Source organism: Emys orbicularis, chromosome 1 (assembly GCF_028017835.1).
Source record: "Emys orbicularis isolate rEmyOrb1 chromosome 1, rEmyOrb1.hap1, whole genome shotgun sequence".
Lineage (NCBI taxonomy): Eukaryota > Metazoa > Chordata > Testudines > Emydidae > Emys > Emys orbicularis.
This window is the reverse complement of record NC_088683.1, coordinates 342,140,383-342,168,113: the sequence shown is the minus strand read 5'-3', so window position 1 is coordinate 342,168,113 and position 27,731 is coordinate 342,140,383. Positions and strand designations below refer to the sequence as shown.

The 27,731-nt window shown below is 44.6% G+C and overlaps 1 protein-coding gene across 1 annotated transcript in view; it reads left to right on the top strand.

Moving 5' to 3' along the window:
• The first annotated feature begins 3,772 nt into the window (after positions 1 to 3,772).
• Positions 3,773 to 27,731, top strand: part of PANX1 (pannexin 1) — a 45,020-nt gene continuing 21,061 nt past the window's right edge. Inside the window, exons 1-2 of the mRNA XM_065423435.1 lie at positions 3,773 to 3,953; positions 24,050 to 24,189. Coding sequence (XP_065279507.1) covers positions 3,773 to 3,953; positions 24,050 to 24,189 — 321 coding nt within the window. The remainder of the gene's footprint in view (positions 3,954 to 24,049; positions 24,190 to 27,731) is intronic.

Here is a 27,731-nt window from a genome sequence, read left to right as displayed (position 1 = left end):
GTGACCTGTCCTGGCTGCTCCTAGGAGGAAGCATGGCAGGCGGCTCCATGCATTGCCTCCACCCTGCCCCGAGCACTAGCTCCGCAGCTCCCCCTGGCTGGGAACCGCGGCCAATGGGAGCTGTGGGGGCGGCACCTGCGAGCGGAGGCAGTGCACAGAGCTGCCTGCTGCGCCTCCGCCTAGGAGCAGCTGGGACAGGTCGCCGCTTGTGGGGAGCCACCCGAGGTGAGCGCCCCCCAGATCCGGCATCCCACACTGCCTCCCATGCCCAAACTCCCTCCCAGAGCCTGCGCTCCACACCCCCTCCTGCGCCCCAACCACCTGCTGGCTCCACACCAACCAGACTATAAACCAGAATTTCAATGAAGATCAGAAATGCTGGTTTATAGAGCTTTCCAGTTGGTGAAGTGCCGGATAAAACAGCTTTTACTGTACATTGTACCACAAACACTCCTTCAATCATTACTTTTAAAGCTTCCTTTATAGCTGGCTAAACCTAATAGCATTCAGGGAACCACAGACATTTTCTAAACACTAGTTTCTTTCCACTATGTAACCACTAGCATTGAGGTCTCTTGTTCTTTGTTAAATACTATTCATGTGTCCAGAATGCTTGCGTACTATACACAAATAGAGTTAAGGCTTTCACCCATCATGCACCATAAATAAATCAACATTATTTAGGTATTTTTATTTCTGTTTTCCATATGTTTGCTGTTTAAAACAGAATCATAAAATATCTGAATGGTATAATTTAGCCTTTTATATAATAATAAAAAAGTTTACCATTTGTATGAACCGTCTGACAGTTTCTTTAATACAGGAACTCTTTTTTATTTGAATTGGGTGGTTGTGGTGGAACAGAGATGGGGTATTCCAAAATGCCTTCAACATCATTGCAAAGCTTCATGCTGGTAATGTACCAAACACTATAGTTTCACTGTTATCTTGTCCTTCCCCACCTTCCCTCCCTGCTTATTTTCTCTCTCTCACCATATGCTAAGAGTGTAAGCTTTTTGTGGCAGACTCTGACTTTTTATTGCACGTGTGTACTGCACCTAGCAATATGGGGCTGACTGCTCCAGTTTTCTCCAGGAGCTTTGTTGGACTACCACAGGGGTCGGCAACCTATGGCACACGTGCCAAAGGTGGCACACGAGCCGATTTTTGATGGCCTGCGGCGCCGGTTGAGCCGCTCAGCCCACCGCCGCTCTGGGGTTCCGGCTGCTGGCCCCTTGCCAGCCGGGGTCCCACCGCCAGTGCAACTCAGGAACCCCAGGCTGGCAGCAGACTGAGACCCCGGCTGGCAGGAGCCGATGGCCGAAACCCCAGAGCGGGAGCTGGCTGAGCTGCTCAGTCCTCCGCCGCTCTGGGGTTCCCACCGGTCCCACTCAGCACCCGCTGCTGGCCTGGGGGAAGGAACCCCAGTCTGGCAGCGGGCTGAGACCCCAGCTGGCAGGAGCCAGCCGTGGAAACCTCAGAGCAGCGGCGAGCTGAGCTGCTCAGTCGCTGCTCTGGGGTTCTGGCTGCTGGCCCCTTGCCATCCAGCGTCCCCACCTCTGCAGCCCCACTCCCCTTGCTTCCCCTTGGAGTTCCAGCGCAGGCCCCCGCCAGACAGGGTCCAGGCCTCCGGCCCTCGTCAGCCCTACCAGCCGGGGTCTGGATCTCCAGCCTTGCTCAGCCTGCTTTCCGGCCTGACCCTAACCCTAACAGTAGTTTGGTTATATATTATAGACTTATAGAGAGACCTTCTAAAAAACGTTAAAATGTATTACCGGCATGTGAAGCCTTAAATTAGAGTGTATAAATGAAGACTCGGCACACCACTTCTGAAAGGTTGCTGACCCCTGGACTACCATAACATTCTTACTTCAGATGCAAATCCCAAACAAGCCCTTAAGGACAGCATGTCTCCCTGTATCTTCAAATTTTAGGCTGAATATCAGGAAAATGTCTTAATGCTAAATTCTGTCAGACTATAGCCTAATCTCCCTAGGAAGAAGCCCTCTCACCAAATCATTTATAGCTGAACTGGAGAATATTTATTTACCTATTCATTGTTTAGCTTGTGGTAATGCCCCAAATGTGCTAGGCTCTTTCCAAACAAAAGCAGAGCTAGATACCATCCCTGCCTTTTAGTGGATGCTACAATCCTACACTGACAAGGAGGGTGGGTTAGCTGTCTTGTTAGGATCTTGATCCCACAAACATTCTGTATGTGGAACTTCAGTTGAAGTGAATGGGGGTTCTGCATGCCAGAGCATTTGACATATTGGTCATTTTCATCATTAATTTCTGAGATTCTTATTATGTGAAAGTGGGTTGCCCCTTAAAAATCAACGAACCGGTAACATATGCAGTCTGGTTCCAATGCCTCCTGGGCCCTCTGGCTCTGGAGAAAGCAGGAGTTATCCCATAAACACAAGGGAATGGAGTTCACTGGATTCAATCCAAAAACAAAAATTCCCACAGAAAGTTAGTGGACCTTTGAAGCCAGAGACCAGATGGTTTAGGTGGGGGAATTTTCTTTTCTCTCCCTGTACAAATAAACTATTAACATTCAGTCATAGCTAGTTGCCATTCCACATACTTTCTATTGGATATTACAGGCTGGAGAGTAGTCAGGTAGCAGTACAAATACAGGATGCAACTTGTAAGAAGCACTGGGAGTAACCCAGGGTTTAATTTGTAATAACAGAGGTGCTGGGGCTCAAGTAATTTTTTTACATTCATAACTAATGCAGCAAGCCCAGAGGTGCTGGGACTGTGAACTGCCAAGCGCAGAGGTGCCGAGGCTCAGCACCTTTTAGCCTAAATTCAGTGGGGACTGCCACAATTTATCTGTAGAGGATTAATCTGGCCCTCAGAGCTCTACTCTAATCTCCGCAACATGAGATCTTTGGCTTGCTTCTCCGCTCCCACTACTATAAGCCAAGAGTAACTTCACTGAAAACAGTGGAAACTACCTTGGCTTAAAAGCAGTGTGACTGGAGCATCAGGCCCATTGGCCTCTTCTTTCTATATGCACAATTTCCCCCCAAAACGATATGACAGGCAGAGAGACCCTCCTCCATTACCACAAGGAGGAAGAGTCATAAGATTGTTTGGGTGGAAGGATGGGGCTTTGATCACCCACATCATCAACCCAGAAGCTCCTTAATTAGGGTAGGATGACAAGACAGCAAGTGTGAAAAATCGGGACGGGGTGGGGGGTAATAAGAGCTTATATAAGAGAAAGACCCAAAAATCGGGACATCTGGTCATCGTAAATTAGGGCCACAAGGACAGTGCTAGGGTTTGGACTAGATATTGGCCTCAGCCACTCCTGGGTGCACCCAATCCTGCCACCGCCCCTACCCGTGCGCCCAGCCAGAGGGGCCCAATCCTGCCACCGCCCCCCCCTTTCTGAGGGCCACAGCCTGAGCTACCCCCGGTTCCCGCTGCCCGCCGCGGGGCAGAGCCCGGCCCCGCCTCCTTCCCGCGCTGGGCCGGCTGCGGCGCAAGGTCCCGAGACCCGAGCGCGCTGGCTAGGGAGGGGGAGGCGCCGCCGCGGCCCCACTCGGAGGTGGGGGAGACGCGAGCCAGACAAAGAGCGAGAGCGGGGCGGGGAGCCGGGCGCTGCAGCTGCCGGCCGGGGCTTGTCTCGCTGCTGCCGGCGCCTCGGGCCGCCGGGGGCAGGCGCGAGCAGGAAGCAAAGGGAAAGGAGCGGGGCAGGCTGCGTGCCGGGCGCTCCGGGCGCCCCCTGTCCGGCCCGACCCGACCCGCGCTCGCCATGGCCATCGCCCACATCGCCACCGAGTACGTCTTCTCCGACTTCCTGCTGAAGGAGCCCTCCGAGCCCAAGTACAAGGGGCTGCGGCTGGAGCTGGCGCTGGACAAGCTGGTCACCTGCATCGCCGTGGGGCTGCCCCTGCTGCTCATCTCGCTGGCCTTCGCGCAGGAGATCTCCATAGGTAACCGCGCCCCCCCGCCGGGCCAGCCCCGCAGCCTGGCGCTTTGCCCCGGTCCCGGCCGGGCAGCGGCGCTCGCAGCCCCGCCGCGGCTTCCCCGGCCAGACCCGCGCACGCCTCGCCCTGCTGAGCGGCTGGGCGGAGCCCGGCTGCATTGTCAAGGCTGCGGGAGCCTGCTTGGCCCTTCGGAAACCGTGTGTGTGTGGACAGCTCTGGGTTATGCTGGGTCTGATGGTCCTGCTGACCTGGGGTTCAGCACCAAGCCACTTGCCTTCCTGTCTGCAACAGATTTGGGTTTATCTTTATATTAAGGGGCGAGTCACACAGGTCAGCAGAGAATCTGAACTGGCAAAAGAAAAGAGAACAGGAGTACTTGTGGCACCTTAGAGCCTAACCAATTTATTTGAGCATAAGCTTTCGTGGGCTACAGCCCACTTCTTCGGATGCATAGAATGGAACATATATTGAGGAGATATATATACACATACAGAGAGCATGAAAAGGTGTGTATATATATTTCCTCAATAAATGTTCCATTCTATGCATCCGAAGAAGTGGGCTGTAGCCCACAAAAGCTTATGCTCAAATAAATTGGTTAGTCTCTAAGGTGCCACAAGTACTCCTGTTCTTTTTGCGGATACAGACTAACACGGCTGCTACTCTGGAACATGGCAACAGAAAATGCGGCTCCCAGTAGGACAAGAATTCTTTACTTTTGCTAGGAACCTGTCAGTGGATTTTGGGGAATAATGTTATTCAGTCAGTTCGTCTTTCCTGGCGTACTGCACGCGCTGGTGATGTCTAACTAATAATAATTAAGCGCCGAGTTTATTTCATACAAATTGTATCCAGCGCCATAGATTCGCTGGTCAGAGTAAACACACGCTGTATAAAATTAAAGTATCCTTCCTAAGGAAATAACAGGAGGAGAGAGAAACTGAAAACATCTGTGTATCACAATAGGGAACTGAGCAGTTTCTTTGTTACTGACTGCACCAAGATGTGAGACTGTTCAGGGAGCATGGGAGAGGACTGTATCTGAATAATTAAAACTAATAGTTTGGCTTTGATGTAAATAGGTGTGGATGACTACAGGTGCACTGCACTTCAGGCTTAAGAAAATGCTGATAGAAATGTCATTTTTAAGGAATATGGTGAAATTTTTGGCTTGTCAGCCTTTGCATTGTTCCATTAAAATACTCAGTTTTCCACTTCCTACACTGATACGTTTTTGTCAATCAGAAGGACTGAAGGTTACAAATGGTTACAAAAGGGAAGCGGTGAGTGATTCTGACAAAGATTTGGGGGTTGTGGTGGATAATCAGCTGAACATGTGATGGTTTGACCAAAAGAGCTAATGCAGTTCTGGGATGCCTAAATAGGGGAATCTCAAGCAGGAGTAGAGAGGTTATTTTATCTCTGTATTTGGCACTGGTGCAACCACTGCTGGAATACTGTGTCCAGTTCTGGTGTGCACAATTTAAGAAAGATATTGATAAATTGAAGAGTGTTCAGAGAAGAGTCACAAGACTGATTAAAGGATTATAAAACATGTCTTATAGTGATAGACTCAAGGACCTCAATCTATTTAGCTTAACAAAAAGAAGGTTAAGAAATGACTTGGTTATAGACTGTAAGTATCTACATGGGGAACAAATAGTTAATAATGGGCACTTCAATCTAGCAGAGAAAGGTAGAGCATGATCCAATGGTTGGAAGTTGCAGCTAGACAAATTCAGACTGGATATAAGGCATACCTTTTTAATGGTGAGAGTAATTAACGATTAACAATATACTAAGGGTCGTGGTGTTTTTCTAAAAGCTTTTTCTAAAAGCTATCCTCTAGGAATTATTTTGGGAAAGTTCTATGTCTGTGCTATACAGGAGGTGAGACCAGGTGATCACCGGATCCGTTCTGGCCTTATAATCTCTGAACTAGGTACATCAGTTCACATGCAGAATTCTCATTGTATTCAATAGGTGTTCCATGGATATGACGCCTGGAGATGGCCCATAATTTACACACTGACAGAGGCACACATGGGGCTTTATTACACTGCTGAAGAAGAAAGTTTATCTAATATTTGTGCATATCTCAGACACTTGAATGTGTGCCCATGTCTGTTTCAATAGATGACAATCTAGATATGTTGTAATCTCTGCTCCTTTGTTTTCTTTCAGTTTAATTCAACTATAACACTTTATTGTGCTCACACTTGGAAAAAATATTGTAAATTTGATTTACAGCCTTATTAAATCTCCCTGTTGGACTTTGGTAAACTGTCATGGGTATTTTTATGACCTTCATTACTGTGGTATCTGTGCACCTCACAATCATAGAATCATAGAACTGGAAGGGACCTCGAGAGGTCATCTAGTTCAGTCGTCTGAACTCAAGGCAGGACTAAGTATTATCTGTACCATCCATGACAGGTGTTTGTCCAACCTGCTCTTAAAAATCCCCAATGATGGAGATTCCACAACGTCCATAGGCAATTTATTCCAGTGCTTAACCACTCTGACAGTTAGGAAGTTTTTCCTAATGTCCAACCTAAACCACCCTGGCTGCAATTTAAGCCCATTGCTGCTTGTCCTCTCCTCAGAGGTTAAGAAGAACAATTCTTCTCCCTCCTCCTTGTAACAACGTTTTATGTACTTGAAAACTGTTATCATGTCCTCTCTCGGTCTTCTCTTCTCCAGACTAAACAAACCCATTTTTTTCAATCTTCCCTCATAGGTCATGTTTTCTAGACCTTTAATCATTTTTTTGCTCTTCTCTGGACTTTCTCCACAATCTTTAACATATTTATCCTCACAACTCCCCTCTGAGGCAGGGAAGTGCTAATATCCCCATTTTACAGATAGCCTCTCTGTGCATCAGTTCCCTAAAGCCCAGATCCTCAAAGGTATTTAGGCACTTAACTCCCATTAAAATCAATGGTAGTTAGGTGCTTATTTACCTTTTGAGGATCTGAGCCTTAAGTGGCTTACCCAAGGTCTGTGATGGAGCAGGGAAGCTGGGTCTCCCAAGTCCTATCCTAGCACCTTAACCACTGGACCATCCTCTCTCTTTTATGTTTCATCCTAATCTGTGACTCTCCATACTTTCATTGTCTGTCATTAATGTAATATTCTTCTAAACAAGATTGTAGTAGTGCAGTGCGCTGAAGTAACCGCCACCTCTTTTTTTAACAACACACTCTCTGCTGTTGATTTCTACAGGCGCCATGTTACTGTCCTCATCGAATGAAATGTTGCTCAGATTGATGAAAGGGCAACAGATATGTAATCTATTCATTTATAATACTTGGCTATGAAGGGCTATATTGTGCCTTTATAACTCAGTCCTGAGTAGATACATAGAGCTGAAACACCCCAATGGGAGCTCAGCAAGGGATTTCACCATGGGGAGACACAATCCAACTGTGAACTTCCAGATAAGCCTGCTACCCCTAGTCCTGTGCTTAGCTTGCTCTAGTCCTTCCTCCTTCTTCTCTTCCTTTGAGGAGATTTCTCTTCCTGGGGTGTGCACAGAGGGATCAGTCTCTCTTGTCCCTCAAATGCAGTGACTATGGCTGGCCATTGGCAGGGCTTCATCGGGGAAAGGTTTTGTGCCTCCCCCAGCATCCCCCCACAAGGGCAAGTTGCAATCTGGTCTTAAACAAAGCTGTTAATTGGACAAACTTGTGTTCAGTTACTGGTAACAGTTGAAGGCCTGATCCTGCAAATGCACATGTGAGTAACTTTACTCCTGTGAGTAGTCCCACTGAAAGTCAGTGGACCCACTCACGGTACTAAGCACTCTGCCCCTAGGCTTTAGTCACTATAATGTCCTAAGTGGGCCATAAGCCTGAGCCTTCCAGAAAGTCACTCTAGGCTTTAGTGGCGAAAGGACTAGCTATTCTGTCTGTTTTTAGAACTAGAAGTCACCAAATTAAATTAATAGGCAGCTGGTTTAAAACAAACAAAAGGAAGTATTTCTTCACACAATGCACAGTCAACCTGTGGAACTCTTTGCCAGAGGATGTTGTAAAGGTGAAGACTATAATAGGGCTCAAAAAAGAACCAGATAAGTTCATGGAGGATAATTCATCAATGGCTCTTAGCCAGGATGGGCAGGGATGGTGTCTCTAGACTCTGTTTGCCAGAAGCTGGGAATGGGCGACAGGGGATGGATCACTTGATTATCTGTTCTATTCATTTCCTTTGAAGCACCTGGCATTGGCCACTGTCAGAAGACAGGATACTGGGCTAGATGGACCTTTTGTCTGACCCAGTATGGTCATTCTTATGTTCTTTTCTCTGGTATAGCCCTGGTCTACATTTAAAATTTAGTTCGACTTAGATCTCTTAGAGGTGTGAAAAATTCACACCACATAGCGCTTAATTAAGCCAACCTAGACCCTGGTGTAGACACGGCTAGGTCAACAGAAGAATTCTTCCAGTAACCTAGCTGCCACCACACTGGGAGGTGGTTTACTAGAGCGATTGAAAGCCCCCTTCCATTGATGTAGAAAGCGTCTACACTATGGTGCTGCAGCAGCAGAGTTGCAGCTATGTAGCTGTAGCACCAAGAGTGGCAGGTATAATAGGCTAGGGAAGGCTAAGTCCTGGCGCAGCTGCTGCCGACCCGCCGCTGGACACCTGGGATACGGTGGCCCTTCCCCTGCTGCTGCCTGCCTGCCACTGCTCGCCTCTTCCCTCCTTCTTGTGGGGGTGGGAGAGAACGCAACGAGCCAGCGGTGGGCGGAGCAAGGGTCTGGTGGGTGGGAGTGAGGTGGCTCGCTCGACCTGTGCTGGGGTGGGGAGGCAGCTTGGCCTGGTGCTCAGCGGGGCTGAGGCCTAGCCCGTTCAGGGGGCAGCTCAGCCCAGCTGGGCCAGCGGCTCAGCCCAGCATCCCGGCTTGGGGGGAGGGGGACAGCAGCTTGGCCCGGCCGGCACTCGGCCCATCTGGGGGGGGCGGGGCATCTCAGCCTGGCACTTGGCCTATCCAGGGGGCAGCTCAGCCCAGTGGCTCGAGGGGGCCAGCAGCTGGGGGGGAGGGGCCAGTGGCATGGCTGGGACCAGACTGGCACTGGGGTTGGTGGCCTGGCATGACTGGGGTGGGCAGGCCACAGGGCTCCTCAGTCGCGGGGGGGGCCTCGGGGCTCCTCCTGTTACGGGGCGCTCTGGCATGTGGGAGGGCGGGGCCTTGGGTGGAAGGGGCGTGGCCAGTGGGCTAGCTTCCCCAAAGCGGGGGTTCACCCTCTGCCCATGTGTAGCACCCATAGTGTAGTGATGGCCTGGTGTCAGTGAACAAGTGTATTTAGTAAATTCAGGTCAAATTTCCCATTGAAGTCAGTATTTTCTGAAGAAATTGTATTATTTGAGAATATTAATCTGGCTCCTGCATTACAAAGGTCAAGATTTCTGATTGTCTCACAGATTTCCCAGAATTAGGGAACCTGCGTCATAAGAAAATTTTATGTATTGTTTATTTGAAGTTTGAAATGGACAGATCTATATGTCAGAACAAGGCAGCTCACAAACATGCTTCATGGGTCTATATTTTCAACCTCCTTTTCAAGAATCTTTAAGTGATAATTTTCTGCTTCTTCATTCATAGAATATTAGGATTGCAAGAGACCTCAGGAGGTCATCTAGTCCAATCCCCTGCTCAAAGCAGTACCAACACCAACTAAATCATCCCAGCCAGGGCTTTGTCAAACCGGGCCTTAAAAACATCTAAGGATGGAGATTCCACCACCACCCCAGGTAACCCATTCCAGTGCTTCACCATCCTCCTAGTGAAATAGTGTTTCCTATAAGCCAACCTAGACCTCCCCCACTGCAACTTGAGACCATTGGTTCTTGTTCTGTCATCTGCCACCACTGAGAACAGCCTAGCTCCATCCTCTTTGGACCCCCCCTTCAGGTAGCTATCAAATCCCCCCTCACTCTTCTCTTCTGCAGACTAAATAACCCAAGTTCCCTCAGCCTCTCCTCATAAGTCATGTGCCCCAGCCCCCTAATCATTTTCGTTGCCTTCCGCTGGACTCTCTCCAATTTGTCCACATCCCTTCTGTAATGGGGGGACCAAAACTGGATGCAATACTCCAGGTGTGGCCTCACCAGTGCCGAATAGAGGGGAATAATCACTTCCCTCGATCTGCTGGCAATGCTCCCACTAATACAGCCCAATATGCCATTGGCCTTCTTGGCAACAAGGGCACACTGCTGACCCATATCCAGCTACTTGTCCACTGTAATCCCCAGGTCCTTTTCTGCAGAACTGTTGCTTAGCCAGTCAATCCCCAGCCTGTTGCAGTGCATGGGATTCTTCCGTCCTAAGTGCAGGACTCTGCACTTGTCCTTGTTGAACCTCATCAGATTTCTTTTGGCCCAGTCCTCCAATTTGTCTAGGTCACTCTGGACCCTATCCCTACCCTCCAGCATATCTACCTCTCCCCCCAGCTTAGTGTCATCTGCGAACTTGCTGAGGGTGCAATTCACCCCATCATCCAGATCATTAATAAAGATGTTGAACAAAACCATCCCCAGGACCGACCCCTGGGGCACTCCGCTTGATACTGGCTGCCAACTAGACATCGAGCCGTTGATCACTACCCGTTGAGCCCAACAATCTAGCCAGCTTTCTATCCACCTTATAGTCCATTAATCCAATCCATACTTCTTTAACTTGCTGGCAAGAATATTGTGGGAGACTGTATCAAAAGCTTTGCTAAAGTCAAGATATATCACATCCACCACTTTCCCCATATCTACAGAGCCAGTTATCTCATCATAGAAGGCAATCCGGTTGGTCAGGCATGACTTGCCCTTGGTGAATCCATGTTGACTGTTTCTGATCACCTTCCTCTCCTCCAAGTGTTTCAAAGTGAATTCCTTCAGGACCTGCTCCATGATTTTGCTGGGGACTGAAGTGAGGCTGACCAGTCTGTAGTTCCCCGGGTTCTCCTTCTTCCCTTTTTAAAATATGAGAACTATATTTGCCTTTTTCCAATCATCCGGGATCTCCCCCGTTCGCCACAAATTTTCAAAGATAATGGTCAATGGCTCTGCAATCACATCAGCCAACTCCCTCAGCACCCTTGGATGCATTAGATCTGGACCCATGGACATGTGCACGTCCAGCTTTTCTAAATAGTCCTTAACCTGTTCTTTCACCACTGAGGGCTGCTCACCTCCTCCCCATACTGTGTTGCCCAGTGCAGCAGTCTGGGAGCTGACCTTGTCTGTGAAGACCGAGGCAAAAAAAGCATTGAGTACTTCAGCTTTTTCCACATCATCTGTCACTATATTGCCTCTCGCATTCAGTAAGGGTCCCACACATACCTGTAGAAACCCTTCTTGTTACCCTTCACATCCTTTGCTAGCTGCATCGCCAATCGTGCCTTGGCCTTCCTGATTACACCCCTGCATGCTCTAGTAACATTTTTATACTCCTCCCTAGTCATCTGTCCAAATTTCCAGTTCTTGTAAGCTTCTTTTTTGAGTTTAAGCTCACTGAAGCTTTCACCGTTAAGCCACGCAGGTCACCTGCCATATTTGTTATGCTTTCTGCACATCAGGATGGTTTGTTCCTGTGCCCTCAATAAGGCTTCTTTAAAATACAGCCAGCTCTCCTGGACTCCTTCCCCCCTCATATTAGCCTCCCACAGGATCCTGCCTATCAGTTCCCTAAGGGAGTCTAAGTTTGCTTTTCTGAAGTCCAGGGTCTGTATTTTGCTACTCTCTTTTCTTCCTTTTGTCAGGATCCTGAACTCAACCATCTCATGGTCATTGCTGCCTAGGTTGCCACCCACTTCTACTTCCCCTTCCAATTCTTTCCTGTTTGTAAGCAGCAGGTCAAGAGGAGCATGGCCCCTAGTTGGTTCCTCCAGCACTTGTACCAGGAAGTTGTCCCCAACACTCTCCAAAAACTTCCTGGATTGTCTGTGCACTGCTGTATTGCTCTCCCAGCAGATGTCAGGGTGATTGAAGTCCCCCATTAGAACCAGAGCCTGTGATCTGGAAACTTCAATTAGTTGTCCGAAGAAAGCCTCGTCTACCTCATCCTTCTGATCCGGTGGTCTATAGCACACGCCCACCACAACATCACCCTTGTTGCTCTCACCTCTAAACTTAACCCAAAGACGCTAAGCAGGCTTTTCTCCAGTTTCATACTGGAGCTCTGAGCAATCATACCGCGCTCTTACATACAATGAAACTCCTCCACCTTTCCTCCCATATCTGTCCTTCCTGAACAGTTTATACCCATTCATGACAGTGCGCCAGTCATGTGAACGTCCTTTGCCAAGTTTCTGTTATTCCAGTCACATTATAGTTCCTTGATTGTGCCAGGACTTCCAATTCTTCCTGCTTGTTTCCCAGGCTTGCGTTCGTGTACATGCACCTAAGATAACTAGCCGATTGCCCTACTTTCTCAGTATGAATCAGGAAGCTTCCCGTCTTGTACCCTCCTCCTTGTGTTTCCTCCCGGTATCACATTTCCCCACTTACCTCTGGGCTTAGGTCACCATCCCCCGGCAAACCTAGTTTAAAGCCCTCCTCACTAGGTTAGCAAGCCTGCCTGCGAAGATGCTCTGCCCTCTCTTCGTTAGGTGGATCCCATCTCTTCCTAGCAATCCTTCTTCCCAGAACAACATCCCATGGTCGAAGAATCCAAAGCCCTCTCTCCGACACCACCTCCGTAACTACGCATTCACCTCCCTACCTGGGCCTTTTCCTTCAACAGGGAGGATGGATGAGAACACGACTTGCACCTCAAACTCCTTTATCCTTCTTCCCATTCTTGCTATTTTAACAGCAGATTCTTTTAATTTCCAAGAAATGACTGAGGGGCTTTCCAAGTCCTAAGAATAACATTAACTTACAGTTTACAAAGTATGTAGTTTTTGGTTACAAAATATATGGCAGAGTGTGCTTAAGTATTATTATCCACCTCTGCAGATTAGGAAACTGCATCAGAAAAAAGGTTTATTCCAAAAGTAGCCTGTATCAGTGGGTGCCTCAGTTCTGGGTCCCCAGCTTTAGACTTCTTGAGCCTAAATTTCCTTAGAGGTTTTTAAGGTCAGGCTTGACAAAGCCCTGCTGGGATGATTTACTTGAGGATTGGTCCTGCTTTGAACCGGGGGTTGGACTAGATGACCTCCTGAGGTCCCTTCCAACCCTGATATTCTATGATTCTAAGTGTTGAGCAACCACAGCTCAATCTGTAATCAGTGAGAGCCTGAATTAGACTTTGAATTCAATGGTGAGCCTCTGCAGAAATTGAAGTATTGGGGGATGTACTCATGGTGCTCACTTGTGTTGCCTAGCAGGTGAGCTGCCATACTCTGTTCCAGGTGCAGCTCTTCCAGTCCGTGTGGCTTTATTCCTAAGTATAATGAGTTGCAATAATCAAGAAGTCATAAACACACGAGTTAGAGTCACCATGACTAGGTCTGAGTCTGACAGGATGAGGCAAAGTTTTCTTACCAGTCACAGATTGAAGAGAGATGTACCTGTTCCTGAAATCCATTTATTCATGCTTTCCCTGGTTTTAAACACTTTGAGGGACATCCTGCTCCTCTCCTATTTCAAGGGGGGACCCCTTTCAGGAGATTGCATAGGGGTTGGGTATAGGTGGGGTAGGGTGGGATGGAGGATTTGTCACTACATAGATCCTCCTGCTCCTCCTCTCCTGTAGAGAGAACTCTAGGATGGTGGAGTCTTCTTCGGTCATTAGGCTGGAGTAGTGGCTACAGATCGATTCCCCTCCTGGTCTGCAGTCTCTGGGGAAGAATGCCTTTTCTTCATTCCTTCCATGCAGAGAACCCCAGTGCACAAAACAGTTGCACAGGATGATTGCTGGAGAGAGTCTTCCCACAGTGGCTGGTCCTGCTGAAATTAATGGCAAAACTCACATCTACTTCAGTGGAAAAATGATTTGGCCCCAAGCACACAAACGTATATAAAATACATCCCTCAGTGTGAAAATAATCTGAATAGGTAATAATTGAAATTATAAAACTACACGGACAAAGCAAACATTAGCTTGATCACCAACATTCTATGCCCCGGTGATATTGATCCTTGGAATTCTAAGAATCCAAAGGAAACACTTGGCTTTTGATTCTCTGAATGGAAGAATTCTGGTTTTAAATGAACCATTTTATAATACAAGGTTCTCTAATGTGGTGATACTGCATGGTATCATAACCTGTTAGTGTGTTAATATTGAACAGTTGTCACAGCTACCTCCCCAAGTCTTATTGCTTAAGTAACTGAAGTTACTTAATTGAATGAATTGAACTATTTTAATATTGAATTTCTCTGAGGGAACATAATTCTGTGAGCGCTCATGCAGGAAAACTAGTACTGGATTCAAACGTTTCCTTGTGCGACTATTCTTGGATTGTTTAAAAATTCAATGCTGCCAAAATGGGACACGATGGTAAGATCCTATTTCAGCTCTGAAGAAGAGTAATAGAATATTTAAAATAGAAAGGATTAGCTAGCTGTGAAAGCAATGCGAGCGATGAGTCAGAACATGAAAATAGCTGTACAGGAGGGTACAGGATTTGCTTTTCAAAGGAGTCAGAGCGTGATGCAGTCATAGGAATTGCCCTCCACGCTGAGTGCCCTCACAAATTCCATATCCTCAAAGCAGAAGACTCCCAGTGTGAAGGTGGCCACTTGAGCTCATGCTGAATGGTGCCTTCAGTTAATCAGCCTTGAACAGTGCTTTGGTCAGTGAGTTTTACATGGAATGCAGGGGAGAGAATGGTATGAGAACACCTCATCCCTGTGCTAATGCAGCTCTTTTGAGTAGTCAACTTGCCAAGTGAAGACTCAGATGCATCCCATTCAAACTTTGCTGGGTGGACAGTGGAAAATGGCCTCCCATCTACGCTTCACTCCAGGCTGGCCTGCAGCAATATGAGTGAGAAGGAGAAAGGGTGCTGCTGCTAAGGGATAAGCTTAACCTTTGCCCACCTTTTGCTGCTCTGGGTCTCAGTAGTGCTCAGTAGTTGGCCTCTGTGCTGATATAGAAAAGCCACTTCAGTAGTAACACCTGATGATGGCAGGGGAAAGGAAAGGAAAGGCAGACACACACAAATGAGTTTAAAGCCCAGCTGCTGATCCCCTGATGCCCTCATGGAAAGAAAGCATTTCCCATGAGATTATCCCTGTGAGCAGAATGTTTAAAATACAGTAATTAACCACGGCTTACTGTGGGAGTTGGTAAGTGGAAAGAAAATAAGCAATAAGCTAGAGAGAGGAGGAAAAATTTCTACCTCATTACCTCAGTACTTGGGAGCTGAGGCTTTAAAGTTTCAGCCAGTGGTTGTACGTGGCTCATAGAGTACTGGTCACAATTAATATTCTGATCTTTGTAATATAAAAGAGATATGTATAATAAGAAATACCTTGGAAACCTTTTCTAGACACCCAGAAAGAGGCACATGAAGAGGTAGACAAAATAATGCAAATAACCCAGATACAATCTTGCTGTAGATGTGGGTTAAACCCTGATTGTGTTTGGTTGGTAGCCATGGTAGGAGCAAATATACTTACCCACAGGCAAATCCACACACACACTCAGCTATCAAAACCAACAGAGTACAACACATTCTCTTCTGTTTACATTCTTGTACTATGCCCATCACTAGGATGAGTGCTAAATTGTGCTGCTCTGATAGGGCCAGATTGTTCCTTGCCCCTAGGGCTGTACAAGGATTTGGGGTGTGTGGGTGAATGTGAATGAAGCCTTGTCCCACATAGTACCCTTCACAGAGGCCAGACGCCAGTCACTGTGCTCAGGGTGTAATGCTCTCCATGAGGCAGGCTGATGGCAGAGCTGATCCTGCATGTGGTGAGGGAATAAATGGCACATTGTGCACCCTGCAAGAAGGTATAGCAGTGGCTGCTATGACCCATGATTCTCTGGTGTCCCTGGAGGCACTGTGCCAGAATAAATACCTTCAGGTTCTCTTGGTAGGGCAGTGCACCTTTTCACCCTTTCTATTATGGAGCTATGCCTTTAAGCATAATCTAGCCCAAAGTTTGGAAATATGCCCCTGTTTTGTTTTGTTTTTTATCCAAGTTACTCAGGCTTCTAAACAAAGATTGGACTCAAGCCCTAAAGAAGGGGGAAAAGTCATTCTAGGACCAACCTATTAGACATGCACTAAGAAACAATTCGGTCTCTGGACTGGGTTAGGCTGTTTTTCCTACAGTCACACGCATCTGTTGTCCTAGCACACAAGGAGGCCATTAATGAAGCCACAACATTGTCTTGTTAAAATCGATCTTGTGATTTCTGAGAAGGCCAGAGTCTAATTAAATTTGACATCAGTGGGCTAATGTGCATGTACTACTGCAGTTGCCTACTGTGAATGCTGAAAAAGCACTGTAAACACTACTGCTGAATCTGACTTTCACAATACGTGTTAATGGATGTGGTTGGCATATCTTACAGGCAGTACAGTGGGGCCAGTATATTCTGAAAAAGAATGCCCTAGACTTTTACACTGTGAGGAAACAAAGAAGAATTACTGACTGGTCTGTGTCTTTAGAAATATGAACAGCAGCATGATGATTTATCTGTCTAGAGAAACATTTTAGACTGGAGCTGTTGTAACAGTTGATATTCCAACCATTTCAAGATTTTCTTTTTACTTGTCTGAACTATAAAGTCAAAGATTTGCAGTGAAATGCAGTCTTCACCTACCATGGAGGACTGGCCAGAGAAAAATGACTATTGGGGCAGGTTTTTCATAGGATTAACAGGAGGAATTTTTAACTTTTCCCAGTTTTAGCCATTAAATAACACTTCTTGATTATGTTAAATGTTGATAAATGCTTAGTTTTAATGATTGTACTGAATTTTAATATTCACAGAACAGTAGCACCTCATAAATATCATCATCCAGGCAGATCCCAAAGAGACATAGACTCCTTGTAGATTGAGTACCACCCAGCTGATCTCAAGCTAGATCTTTAAGACAGTTTTTTAGCGCAGTGTTCAGTCTGTTTCCGTCATCATCAGCAATCTTATCACAGTACTAATGCTTTTAGTGGTCACATGTTGATTGGCCGAGTAGCATAGTCCTTGGAAAACGTGCTTCATAATTCATTGGTCTTCCATTCGAGTAATATGTCCGTACCAAGAAAGCACCCATGGAGAGAATAGCACAGCTGCATAGTTCATAAATATGAAGCTGTGCTCTTCTCTCTATATGTGGCAGTATTCAATACATATCAAAACTCACTCTCAGTAGAATGTCCTGTGTTGAGCAGTAAAACAGTTTTTTGTTTTTTTTTAAAGATCTACTTAGTCTTTAAAGCCAAATTCTGTCTGTGGATGCACATCTGCAGCTCCCAGTTACCTTCGGTGAATTCTTGGCCCCATTACATTTAGTAGGGCCGGGATTTAACACTTTACATGGAACCTTGCCTGTGCTTCTGAAGGCAGAATTTTAAACACTTAGGCCTGGTCTACACTATGGAGGGGTGATCGACCTATGATACGCAACTTCAGCTACGAGAATAGAGTAGCTGAAGTCAATGTATCTTAGGCCGACTTACCTCGCGTCCTCACGGCACGGGGTTGACAGCCGCCGTGTCCCCGTCGACTCCGCTTCTGCCTCTCGCCGCAGTGGAGTACAGGAGTCGACGGCAGAGCGATCGGGGATCGATTTATTGTGTCTACACTAGACGCGATAAATCGATCCCTGATAGATCCATCACTACCCGCCGATCCGGCGGGTAATGTAGACGTACCCTTAATGGATGGGAATGCCATTAATTTGGAAAATGCTCAGCTTTTTCCATTACAAAGTAATCCCCCTCCATAACAGTGTGTGTCTAAAATGAGATACACGTGGAGAGTGAGATGTAAGCGACAATCCATTTATCACCCAACCCCTCTCCCACATTTGCATCTCTACACTGGCTCCCCTTTGCATGGCACATCTAATTTAAGATTCTCATCCTCGCCTTTATGGCTCTGCACTGCTCTTGCCTCATATAAAGTCCTGTCTCTACTCTGCCATCAAAACCAGCTTGAATGCCCTATTTGTTTCCTGTTCCCACATCGGTTTACATGTCTTTTTCCATGCTTCCCTTGTACATTGAATGACCTTTCTTCAAGCTACCGACCTCTTCCAATAAGAAGTGGTCTAAAGTAAGAGGAACTCCCTGCCCCCAAACTGCCCACTCGTCAGGGTTTCTCAGTGCATCCTGTCTGACTTATATTGTAATATCTTTGGTGCAGGGGATGTCTTTATATTGTGTTTTGTACAGTGCCTAGTACTATACCAGCATTTTTCAAAAGTAATTATTATAGTGGTTAATTCTTGCTGGATGTTTTCAGAATCAAATATCTTGGTATCTGCAGTTTGCACTGCATTTGCCTAACACGCTGTTGGCACTATAAAAGTAATAATAATAATTTGCATAGATTTAGATGAAAATATTATCTTTTATCTCAGTAATAGCTGCCTGTCTGAAAGTGTTTAAAAGGAAAGCAATTTGATTACAGTAGCACCTCGGAGTTAAGAACACCAGAGTTACAAACTGACTGGTCAACCACACACCTTATTTGGAACCGGAAGTATACAGTCGGGCAGCAGCGGAGACAAAAAAAAAAAAAAAAGCAGCAAATACAGTACAGTACTAAAAAAAAACAAGGGAAAGTTTCAAAATAAAAAAAGATTTGACCAGGTAAGGAAACTGTTTCTGTGCTTATTTCATTTAAATTTAGTTGGTTAAAATCAGCATTATTCTTCTGCATAGTAAAATTTCAAAGCTGTATTAAATCAATGTTCAGTTGTAACCTTTTGAAAGAACAACTGTAAAATTTTGTTCAGAGTTACCAACATTTCAGAGTTACGAAAAGCCTCCATTCCCAAGGTGTTCATAACTCTGAGGTTCTATTGTACTTACTCCGAGGGGCTCAATCTTGCCAAGTGCAGAACTAGAACTAGAAGAAATATTTTAGCATGTGATAAATATCAGCTTTCAAAAGTGCTCATAACTTGAAATACTGGTCTATTTAGACGGCCAAATTCTTGAAAATCTAAGCCTCTGTGTCCAAATTTTTCCATGAATAAAATGAGAATAATAATATTTATCTCACAGGAATTAACTAATGTTTGGAAATACACACTGTTTACTTTTGTCCTGAAGAATCAAAGATAATTTTTACCGACTGTATATAGGAGTCACTCTCCCATCCCTGAAATGCAGCCTTCTCTTGCAGCAGAATAGAACTGCCAGCAAAATTGAATACCTGTTGAATCACTCATATGACTTCTAACAGTAGCCTGGATTTTCTTTGGGACTCTGGGAGGGGAATAGGGATTTGTGCTTGCAGATTCCTTTCCAGTATTAGGGCTATGATTTGTGAAATCTGACTAAATCCCGCTCCCCTTTGAAATCAGTGGCAAAATTCACATTAACATCAGGGAGAATAGGAGCAGACCCAAACTTATGGTTTGTATTATAGCAGTGCCTAGAAACTAGGGATGTAAATACTGTTTAAAAAGTTAACCGTTTAAATGATTCAAAAATATTTCATTTAAACAGTTAACCGATTAAGCGGCTGGGGCCACTCTGGACGGGGCTGGCACAGCTGGGGCTGGGGCTGCTCCCGCTGGGGTCGGCATGGCTGGGGCCGCTCCAGCTGGGCGGCGCTATTCTGGCCGGGCGGCGTGGTGGGCCTGCTATGGCGGGGCAGTGCGGCTGGGGTCGGCTGGCCTGCTGGCTGGTGCGAAACCACTGGGGCCAGCCGGCCGGCCCAGGGGTTAACGTTTAAGGTGGGTAAACCAGTAAGACTAATGCTTACTGGTTAACTGGTTAACATTTTACTTCCATACTAGAAACTCCAATCAAGGTCAGGGTCCTGTTGTGGTAAGCACTGTATGCCCACATAGTCAGACAGACCCATCCTTATGTAAATAGAGGCACAGTGAGGTAAAGTGGCTTGCCCAAAGTCAGACAGTAGATTGGTGGCAAAGCTGGTAATAGAGGCCAGGGGAAGAGATCCTCACCCCTGCTCCAGGCTCTTTAACTGGGTAAAAAGGCTGGAGCAGCATATAGGCACCCTAAAAGCCTTAGTTCCAGCGGTGAGAGGATTGCCCTAGTGCAGTTGCTGAAGCAGACTGCTGTAAGGCTGCTTTCTGAAGAGGATCCCTTTACAAGGTCTGGTGTAGGGAGTGGGCGGAGGATGGGAGGGGCATGTTGGGACTGGGGCCTCAGCATTGTGTAAATTTCAGGCAGCACTGCAGCCCTGAGACTTAGACTTTTATTATGTACCATAAGGTAGATTTGTACTATGTACTTAAGTTGCATGCCTTTAGGTAATTTCCTGCGTCCATGAATTTACTGATAATTTCAGTATGATTATGAAGATAATTTTGATCACGTCCGTGCTCTCACATTCTAGTCTGTATTTAGCTGTAATGGATAGCATGCTGCAGCTGTCTTATGCAGTCTTTCTTTAGGATACCCTTGTAAATGAGGTGGCTTTTTCATTGCCTTTTGCTTTGTTGTTGAGGAAACTGCTGTTGTATAATAAAAATTAATTAAGTTTTCTCTCTACCTTCTCTGTGTTAAAAGTCGTGCAAATGTAATTTTGTTGATGTCAGTACATAACTTTTCTTCTAAATTAAGCAAAGTGTGCTGTGATTGCAGCTTAGTATAATAAACATGATGGTTTTGCAGTGACCTCATCCTCCCCCTGCTCCTTTGGTTGTTGTAGCTACCTGCAGTCCCTCATCATGTGCTAACATTGTTAATTTTGGGGGACACTGACTTTTTAAAAAAATTATATGTGTGTGCAGCACTTACCTCAACAGGGCCTTGATCATTTATTGAGGTTTTTAGGTGCTACCCCAATAAAAATAATGTATTAATGGTTTTAACTTTCCTCCCCAAGATACCTTTACATTAAAAATATTTTTGCCTGTATTGATTTAATAGGTGTTAATCTTTTGCAAAAAGTGAATTGAAAACACTGAAAATAAGCATGCAGTAGAACGTTGCTAATCTGCCCATTTCATGGCCAAAAATGCAATCTCAGCTGAAATGATGACTCATATCAATAAGAATCCATAACTTTTACAAAAAATGCTACAGTATGCTTATGTGTCAATTAAGTCCTAGTCCTGCAAGGTCCTGAGTGCCCTCAACTTCCACTGATGTCTCTGTCTTTATACTTCTCTGTGACAGTACCTGGTACACTGTTGGAACTAAATAAATACAAAGGGCCTTCATTATACCATTGAGATCAGTGGAATTACACTGGCATAAAATTGGTGTAACAGTGTGGAGAATTTGCATTAACATGTTATGAAGTATTATCAATCACTAAAATTAAACCACAAATAAATGGGAAAATACATTTTCTGATCCATATATTGTTTTCTTTGTTTTCTTATTATGGCCTGATTCTGCAAAATGTTGAACTCCTTTAACTCTCCTTGATTGTAGTGGAAATCGAAATAGCCAGTACCTCATAGGAGGCACACAGCACTTTCCCTTACTCACTAATTCACAAAAACATAGTAACTTGCAATGGGTCTCCCATTCGTTAATTCAAATTAATGAGGTTCTATTGCATCTGAATTACGTTCAATTACTCTCACTGATGAAACCGGCATTACTAAGGCAAACATGGCTCAGCACTATTCTAGTTATTCACCTCTTGAATGTTTGAAAGGGTCATATTCTGCTGTTATTTCACACACAGAACCCCCCATTGACAGCAGCTGGAGTCTTGCTAAATAATGAGGGCAGAACATAAAGCTCATTTGTTCTGTTGGATATCCAGACGATGAAGGGCACACAAATTGCCGCACTGGCCTGCACTGTAGTTCTGGGCTCTCCACGGATAGTGGGGGAAATGCCTGTAAAGTACTAGCCACCCTGGAATTTTGGTAGAGCATAACTGTTGAGGGTTGTGCCAACTCTGTTAAATCCATTTAAGCTGTCTGTAAATCTGATAAATAAGTGACTGTTTTCATGAGGGAACCTTGTGACTGGTCAGAGCATGTTGTCATGTCACTGCAGTCTTATAAATAATGAGAACAGTGACTCACAATTAAGCTTTTTGTTCATATTGTGCTTGGAGCCCCTAACTATCTTTGGTTCACAAGGTGGCATAGTTATAATTTTAATGAATTTAGTTCTTGTTATAAAAGGGGCTCTTCTTCTTTTATAAGAACTACACTGGCATGTGGATACAAAGTCCAGGAAGTAATCTTGCAAATATTTTGTTGATTTCTTTAAGGCAATGCAGGGGCAGCATCAGCACTATTTTGGGAGGGTTGGGTAATATCCCAACAGAAATAATGGCAGTGATTCCTTTTTTAAAATAGTCTATGCAGCTTTCAAAAATTAACTTATTCTGCCTCATTTTCACAAGTCAGTCAACTTAATTTTTAAAAAAGTTTCTCCTTAAAAACTGTATAAATGAGCAAGCCAAAATAAGAAAAATGTACAAAAGTATAAATGTGGAACAAATAGTAGGGCCACTTGGCAAAACCTGCCATGAATTCATAGTTCCTGTACAGTGCACCTGTTTTCCCATCCAGCTCATTTCTTGTGGTGAGGTTCCCTTCAACAGAGCTGTGGAATGCTGCTATGTGCAGGAGGCTATGAAAGGCTCAGTCCTGCAGAAGCCATCCTCCCAGACTTACGAGAAATCATTCTCCAATTTGTATAATTTTAGATGATTTAGCCAGAGTTCTCTTAGAATCTGGGGAGGCCCAATGCTATTATTTTCTAATAGGGCACAGGAAATTATTTTTGCTTTTTGGAAAATTGTGCAAAAATAAGCAAACTAGTGTCCTTATCCTGTTCTGGCTTTATATATGTGTATATATATATATATATATATATATGTGTATATCCTATCTCCTAGAACTGGAAGGGACCTTGAAAGGTCATTGAGTCCAGCCCCCTGCCTTCACTAGCAGGACCAAGTACTGATTTTGCCCCAGATCCCTAAGTGGCCCCCTCAAGGATTGAGCTCACAACCCTGGGTTTAGCAGGCCAATGCTCAAACCACTGAGCTATCCCTGCCTGTCAGCAATGTGGCTCACCAAATGATCCCATCCTTACTAGGTGCGACCCGCTGTGGGAAAGTTTAGTGGGTCATTAGAGCTGGACCAAGTCTGAATTTGGCCCTACGACTTTGGGTCTGGCTACATTCAAGCTGGGAGGTGTGATTGCCAACGTAGGTAGACATACATGCGCTAGCTCTGATTGGGCTAATGATTAAAATTAGAAGTCTAGCTACTGTGGCACAGGTAGCGGGAGGGTCTAGTCTGTGCGAGCCTGTCCAAGACCCTAGGCATATACTCAGGTGGCTAATCCGAACTTCTGCTGCCCGTGCCTCAATAACTAAACCTCTAACTTTAGGTGTTAACTCAACCAGAGCGAGCCTATGTGTGTATGCCTGAGCTAGGAATCACGCCTCCTTAGTCCTTGCAGACTGCACCTGCTACTTCCCATTCAGCCGGATATGTTGTAACCTGCAGTGGAGCTTGGATTTCATTGATGCTCAAACTGAGGGCTAGCCTACACGACCGTGCTACATCGGCACAGCTGCATTGGTGCAGCTGTGCCATTGTAGCACGTCTGGGGAAGACATGCTATGCCGACACGAGAGCTCTCTCCCAGCCGCATAATTATTCCACCTAAGCAAGAGGCGGACGCTACGTTGGCAGAAGAGCATCTCCCGCTGATATAGCACCAGTGTGGACAGCGGATCGGTTGATGTAACTTGCGTCGCTCAGAGCAGTGGCTTTTTCGAACATTGACCTAAGCGGAAGTGTAGACGAGCCCTGAATGAGGTGGCATCTTGAGTACAGCACAGAGGCTCATGGTTAGGCTGGTGGAGAAGGGTAGAGTACCATTCTGAAAAGTCCAGAGGACCAATATTGTTATCCCAGAAGGTGAAATGGGAACGGTTAGTTTAAATAGTTAATTTGAGAATCCTGATTTATTTTTTCTTATATAATGGATTTAATATTGAAAAAACTGAAATGTTAATTAACTGTTCTTTTTAAATGTTGACTTTTGATACATTTTGCTTTGCTTTTTAGGTACCCAGATAAGCTGTTTTTCTCCCAGCTCATTCTCCTGGCGCCAGGCTGCGTATGTGGACTCCTACTGCTGGGCGGCTGTGCAGCAAAAGCAGTTATTACAGAGCGATTCAGGACACATTCCACTGTGGCTTCATAAAGTATGTACAGATATATTTTCTTCTTGAAAACTGGGTCCAATGCAGAAGCCTGTAGTTCCCCTTCCCTTCTCCCCATCCCCAACTTCTTCTCTTGTTGACTCAAAACCATTTATTATAGCACTTGTCAATTTATTTTTAGAGAGTATATTTACTTTCACTGGTATCCAAATATGGCATTGTTGAAAAAAGTATTTGCTTTAAAAAAAACCTCCTGGCTTTCCATACCCAGTAAATGTTGCCAATTATCTGATTTACAAATAATGGCAACATTAAAGTGTTATCCTCTGAAACACATCTAAGTAAACGTACTCCACGTATTTCTCCCCAGTGTAAATTCTGATTCATGTCTGCTGATTTTAATGACTCCTTTTTGCTCCTATTAGCACTGCACAGTCTACAAAGCTGTAAGAAAGTGAGTTGGATTCTGTTTCATCTCATGGACATTAACTAAGGGACAGATTTTGCCACCTTTACTCAAGTGGAATAGTATCTTACTCTACCAGTGCTCCCACTGACTTCAGTAGGACTCTTCCTGGAGACGTGCTGAAGGCCATGGGACCGTTTAGCACGAGTAAGGGTGTCACAATCTGATCCTAAGATCCAATTGCAGAGCTAATAGCAATAGTCTGTATTTATTTTGTTTTCCTTTGAGTTGGCGAACTTTTGTTCTTTGCTTTCTCTTTATTTAGTTTTATTCCTAACAATTGGGCAGTGATATTCTCTGGCATGTAGCAGCAGATCCTTTAATGCTACCCATGGTGAACACCTGAAGTCATTCACAGTTTTTAATTTTTGCCCAAAGGGCTTAGTCGTTTTGGCAATAGGTGCTATCCCAAAGATGGATATATGGCCTTATTACCATGCTCTCTATAGTGGTTTATGTAGCATTACCCATGATTTTTTGTGATGTTTACTTTAAATTAGGGCAGTCAAGTGATTAAAAAAATTAATCGTGATTTATCGCACTGTTAAACAATAATCAAATACCATTTATTTAAATATTTTTGGATGTTTTCTACATTTTCAAATATATTGATTTCAGTAACAACACAGGATACAAAGTGTACAGTGCTCACTTTATATTTATTTTTGATTACAGATATTTGCACTGAAAAAACAAAAGAAATAGTATTTTTTCCAGTTCACCTAATACAAGTACTGTAGTGCAATCTCTTTATCATGAAAGTTGAACTTACAAATGTAGAATTATGCACAAAAAAACTGCATTCAAAAATAAAACGATGTAAAATTTTAGAGTCTAAAAGTCCGCTCAGTCCTGCTTGTTCAGCCAGTCGCTCAGACAAACAAGTTTGTTTACATTTGCAGGAGATAATGCTGCCTGCTTCTTGTTTACAATGTAACCTGAAAGTGAGAACAGACGTTCTCATAGCACTGCTGTAGCCGACGTCGCAAGATATTTATGTGCCAGATAGGGTGACCAGATAGCAAGTGTGAAAAATCGGGACAGGAGGTGGGGGGGTAATAGGAGCCTGTTTAAGAAAAAGACCCCAAAATCGGGACATCTGGTCACCCTAGTGCCAGATGAACTAAAGATTCATATGTCCATGCTGATGATGGGTTCTGCTCAATAACAATCCAAAGCAACTTTCTTTTTTAGTGGTTTGGGTTCTGTAGTTTCCACATCAGAGTGTTGCTTTTTTAAGACTTCTGAGAGCATGCTCCACACCTCATGCCACTCAGATTTTGGAAGGCACGTCAGATTCTTAAACCTTGGGTTAAGCGCTGTAGCTATCTTTAGAAATCTCACATTGGTACCTTCTTTGCATTTTGTGAAATCTGCAGTAAAAGTGTTCTTAAAATGAACAACATGTGCTGAGTCATCATCCAAGACTGCTATAACATGAAATATATGGCAGAATGTGGGTAAAACAGAGCAGGGGACATACAATTCTCCCCCAAGGAGTTCAATCACAAATTTAATTAATGCATTTTTTTTAACGGGCGTCATCAACATGGAAGCATGTCCTCTGGAATGCTGGCTGAAGCATGAAGGGGCATACAAATGTTTAGCGTATCTGGTACATAAATACCTTGCAATGCCAGCTACAAAAGTGCCATGCAAATGTCTGTTCTCATTTTCTGGTGACATTGTAAATAAGAAGAGGGCAGCATTATCTCCTGTAAATGTAAACTAACTTGTTTGTCTTAGCGATTGGCTGAACAAGAAGTAGGACTAAGTGGACTTGTAGGCTCTGAAGTTTTACATTGTTTTGGTTTCGAGTGCAGTTATGTAACACAAAAATTCTATATTTGTAAGTTGCACTTTCACAACAAAGAGATTGCACTACAGTACTTGTGTGAGGTGAATTGAAAATTACTGTTTCTTTTGTTTATAATTTTTACACTGCAAATATTTAGAATAAAAAATAATATACACTTTGATTTCAGTTACAACACAGAATACCATGTATATGAAAATGTAGAAAAACATCCAAAATATTTAATAAATTTCAATTGGTATTCTATTAACAGTGCGATTAAAACTGTGATTAATCGCGATTAATTTTTTAAATCACGATTAATTTTTTTTTTTAGTTAATCGCGTGAGTTAACTGTGATTAGTCGACAGCCCTACTTTAAATATATCGCTCTGGGCAGTCTGTGCAAGCTACCTAAACATCAGATACTCTAAACATTAGAAAATGTGGCCAAATCAGGGTGCCTAACTTTAGGCTCCTATATCCATATTTAGGCCCCTAAATTGGCCTGATTTTCAAGGATGCTGAACACTTGCAGCTCCCATTAACTGTGAGTGCTCAGCAGGTCTGCAAAGCCAGCCACTTCTCATTAGGGGGGTTAAATGCAGATTTTGAAGCCCAACTCTAGGCACCCAAATTTTGATCCATCTTTGTTAACTGGGAAAAGAGTTACGCTACCCCCAATGACTCTTAAATGAGCTCATTTATACTTGACAGAACTCCTGAAGCGTTGCCGGGAAGTCGGTATTAATGGATGCCATTCTATTTCTGTCTCATTAGTCTTCATGCTTAGTGAGGTCCCAGGAAAGGAGCCACATCATAATTGTCAACAGCAGCCTCCGGTTCCCTTTGGGGTGTCTCTAGGTGTTTGATTCCCATTTGTTGTTGCCAGGGATAGCTGCCGCTTGCTGTACCTGTTACTTTGCTTGCTCTATTGATTGTACTTTCGCATCAGAAAAGGGATTCAGCTGTCTCCCGAAACAGACTGTGTGCCATGAGGTAGTAAAAGCTCATCGTCCTGCACCCTTTGTGTAGATAAGATGATAAAGCACACTGTGTTTGTGTTAGCACAATGACATTAACAAGAGACGGGAACCTTGTTTATTTCATATAAGGGAAGATTAACCAAACTCATCCCGAGTGCAAGGTAACTGAAGTCAGTAGAGAGACATCGGAGATAAATTTGGGTCCAAAGTTTTTAAAACAGTGTTCAAGTTTGTATTTGTGGGTTTGTAGTGACACATTTGTTTGCAGAGCACCGCAAGTGCTGTTTAGTATTGTGACTCGCTTTCCACTGTGATGTAATGGCATGCAGGAGAGCTC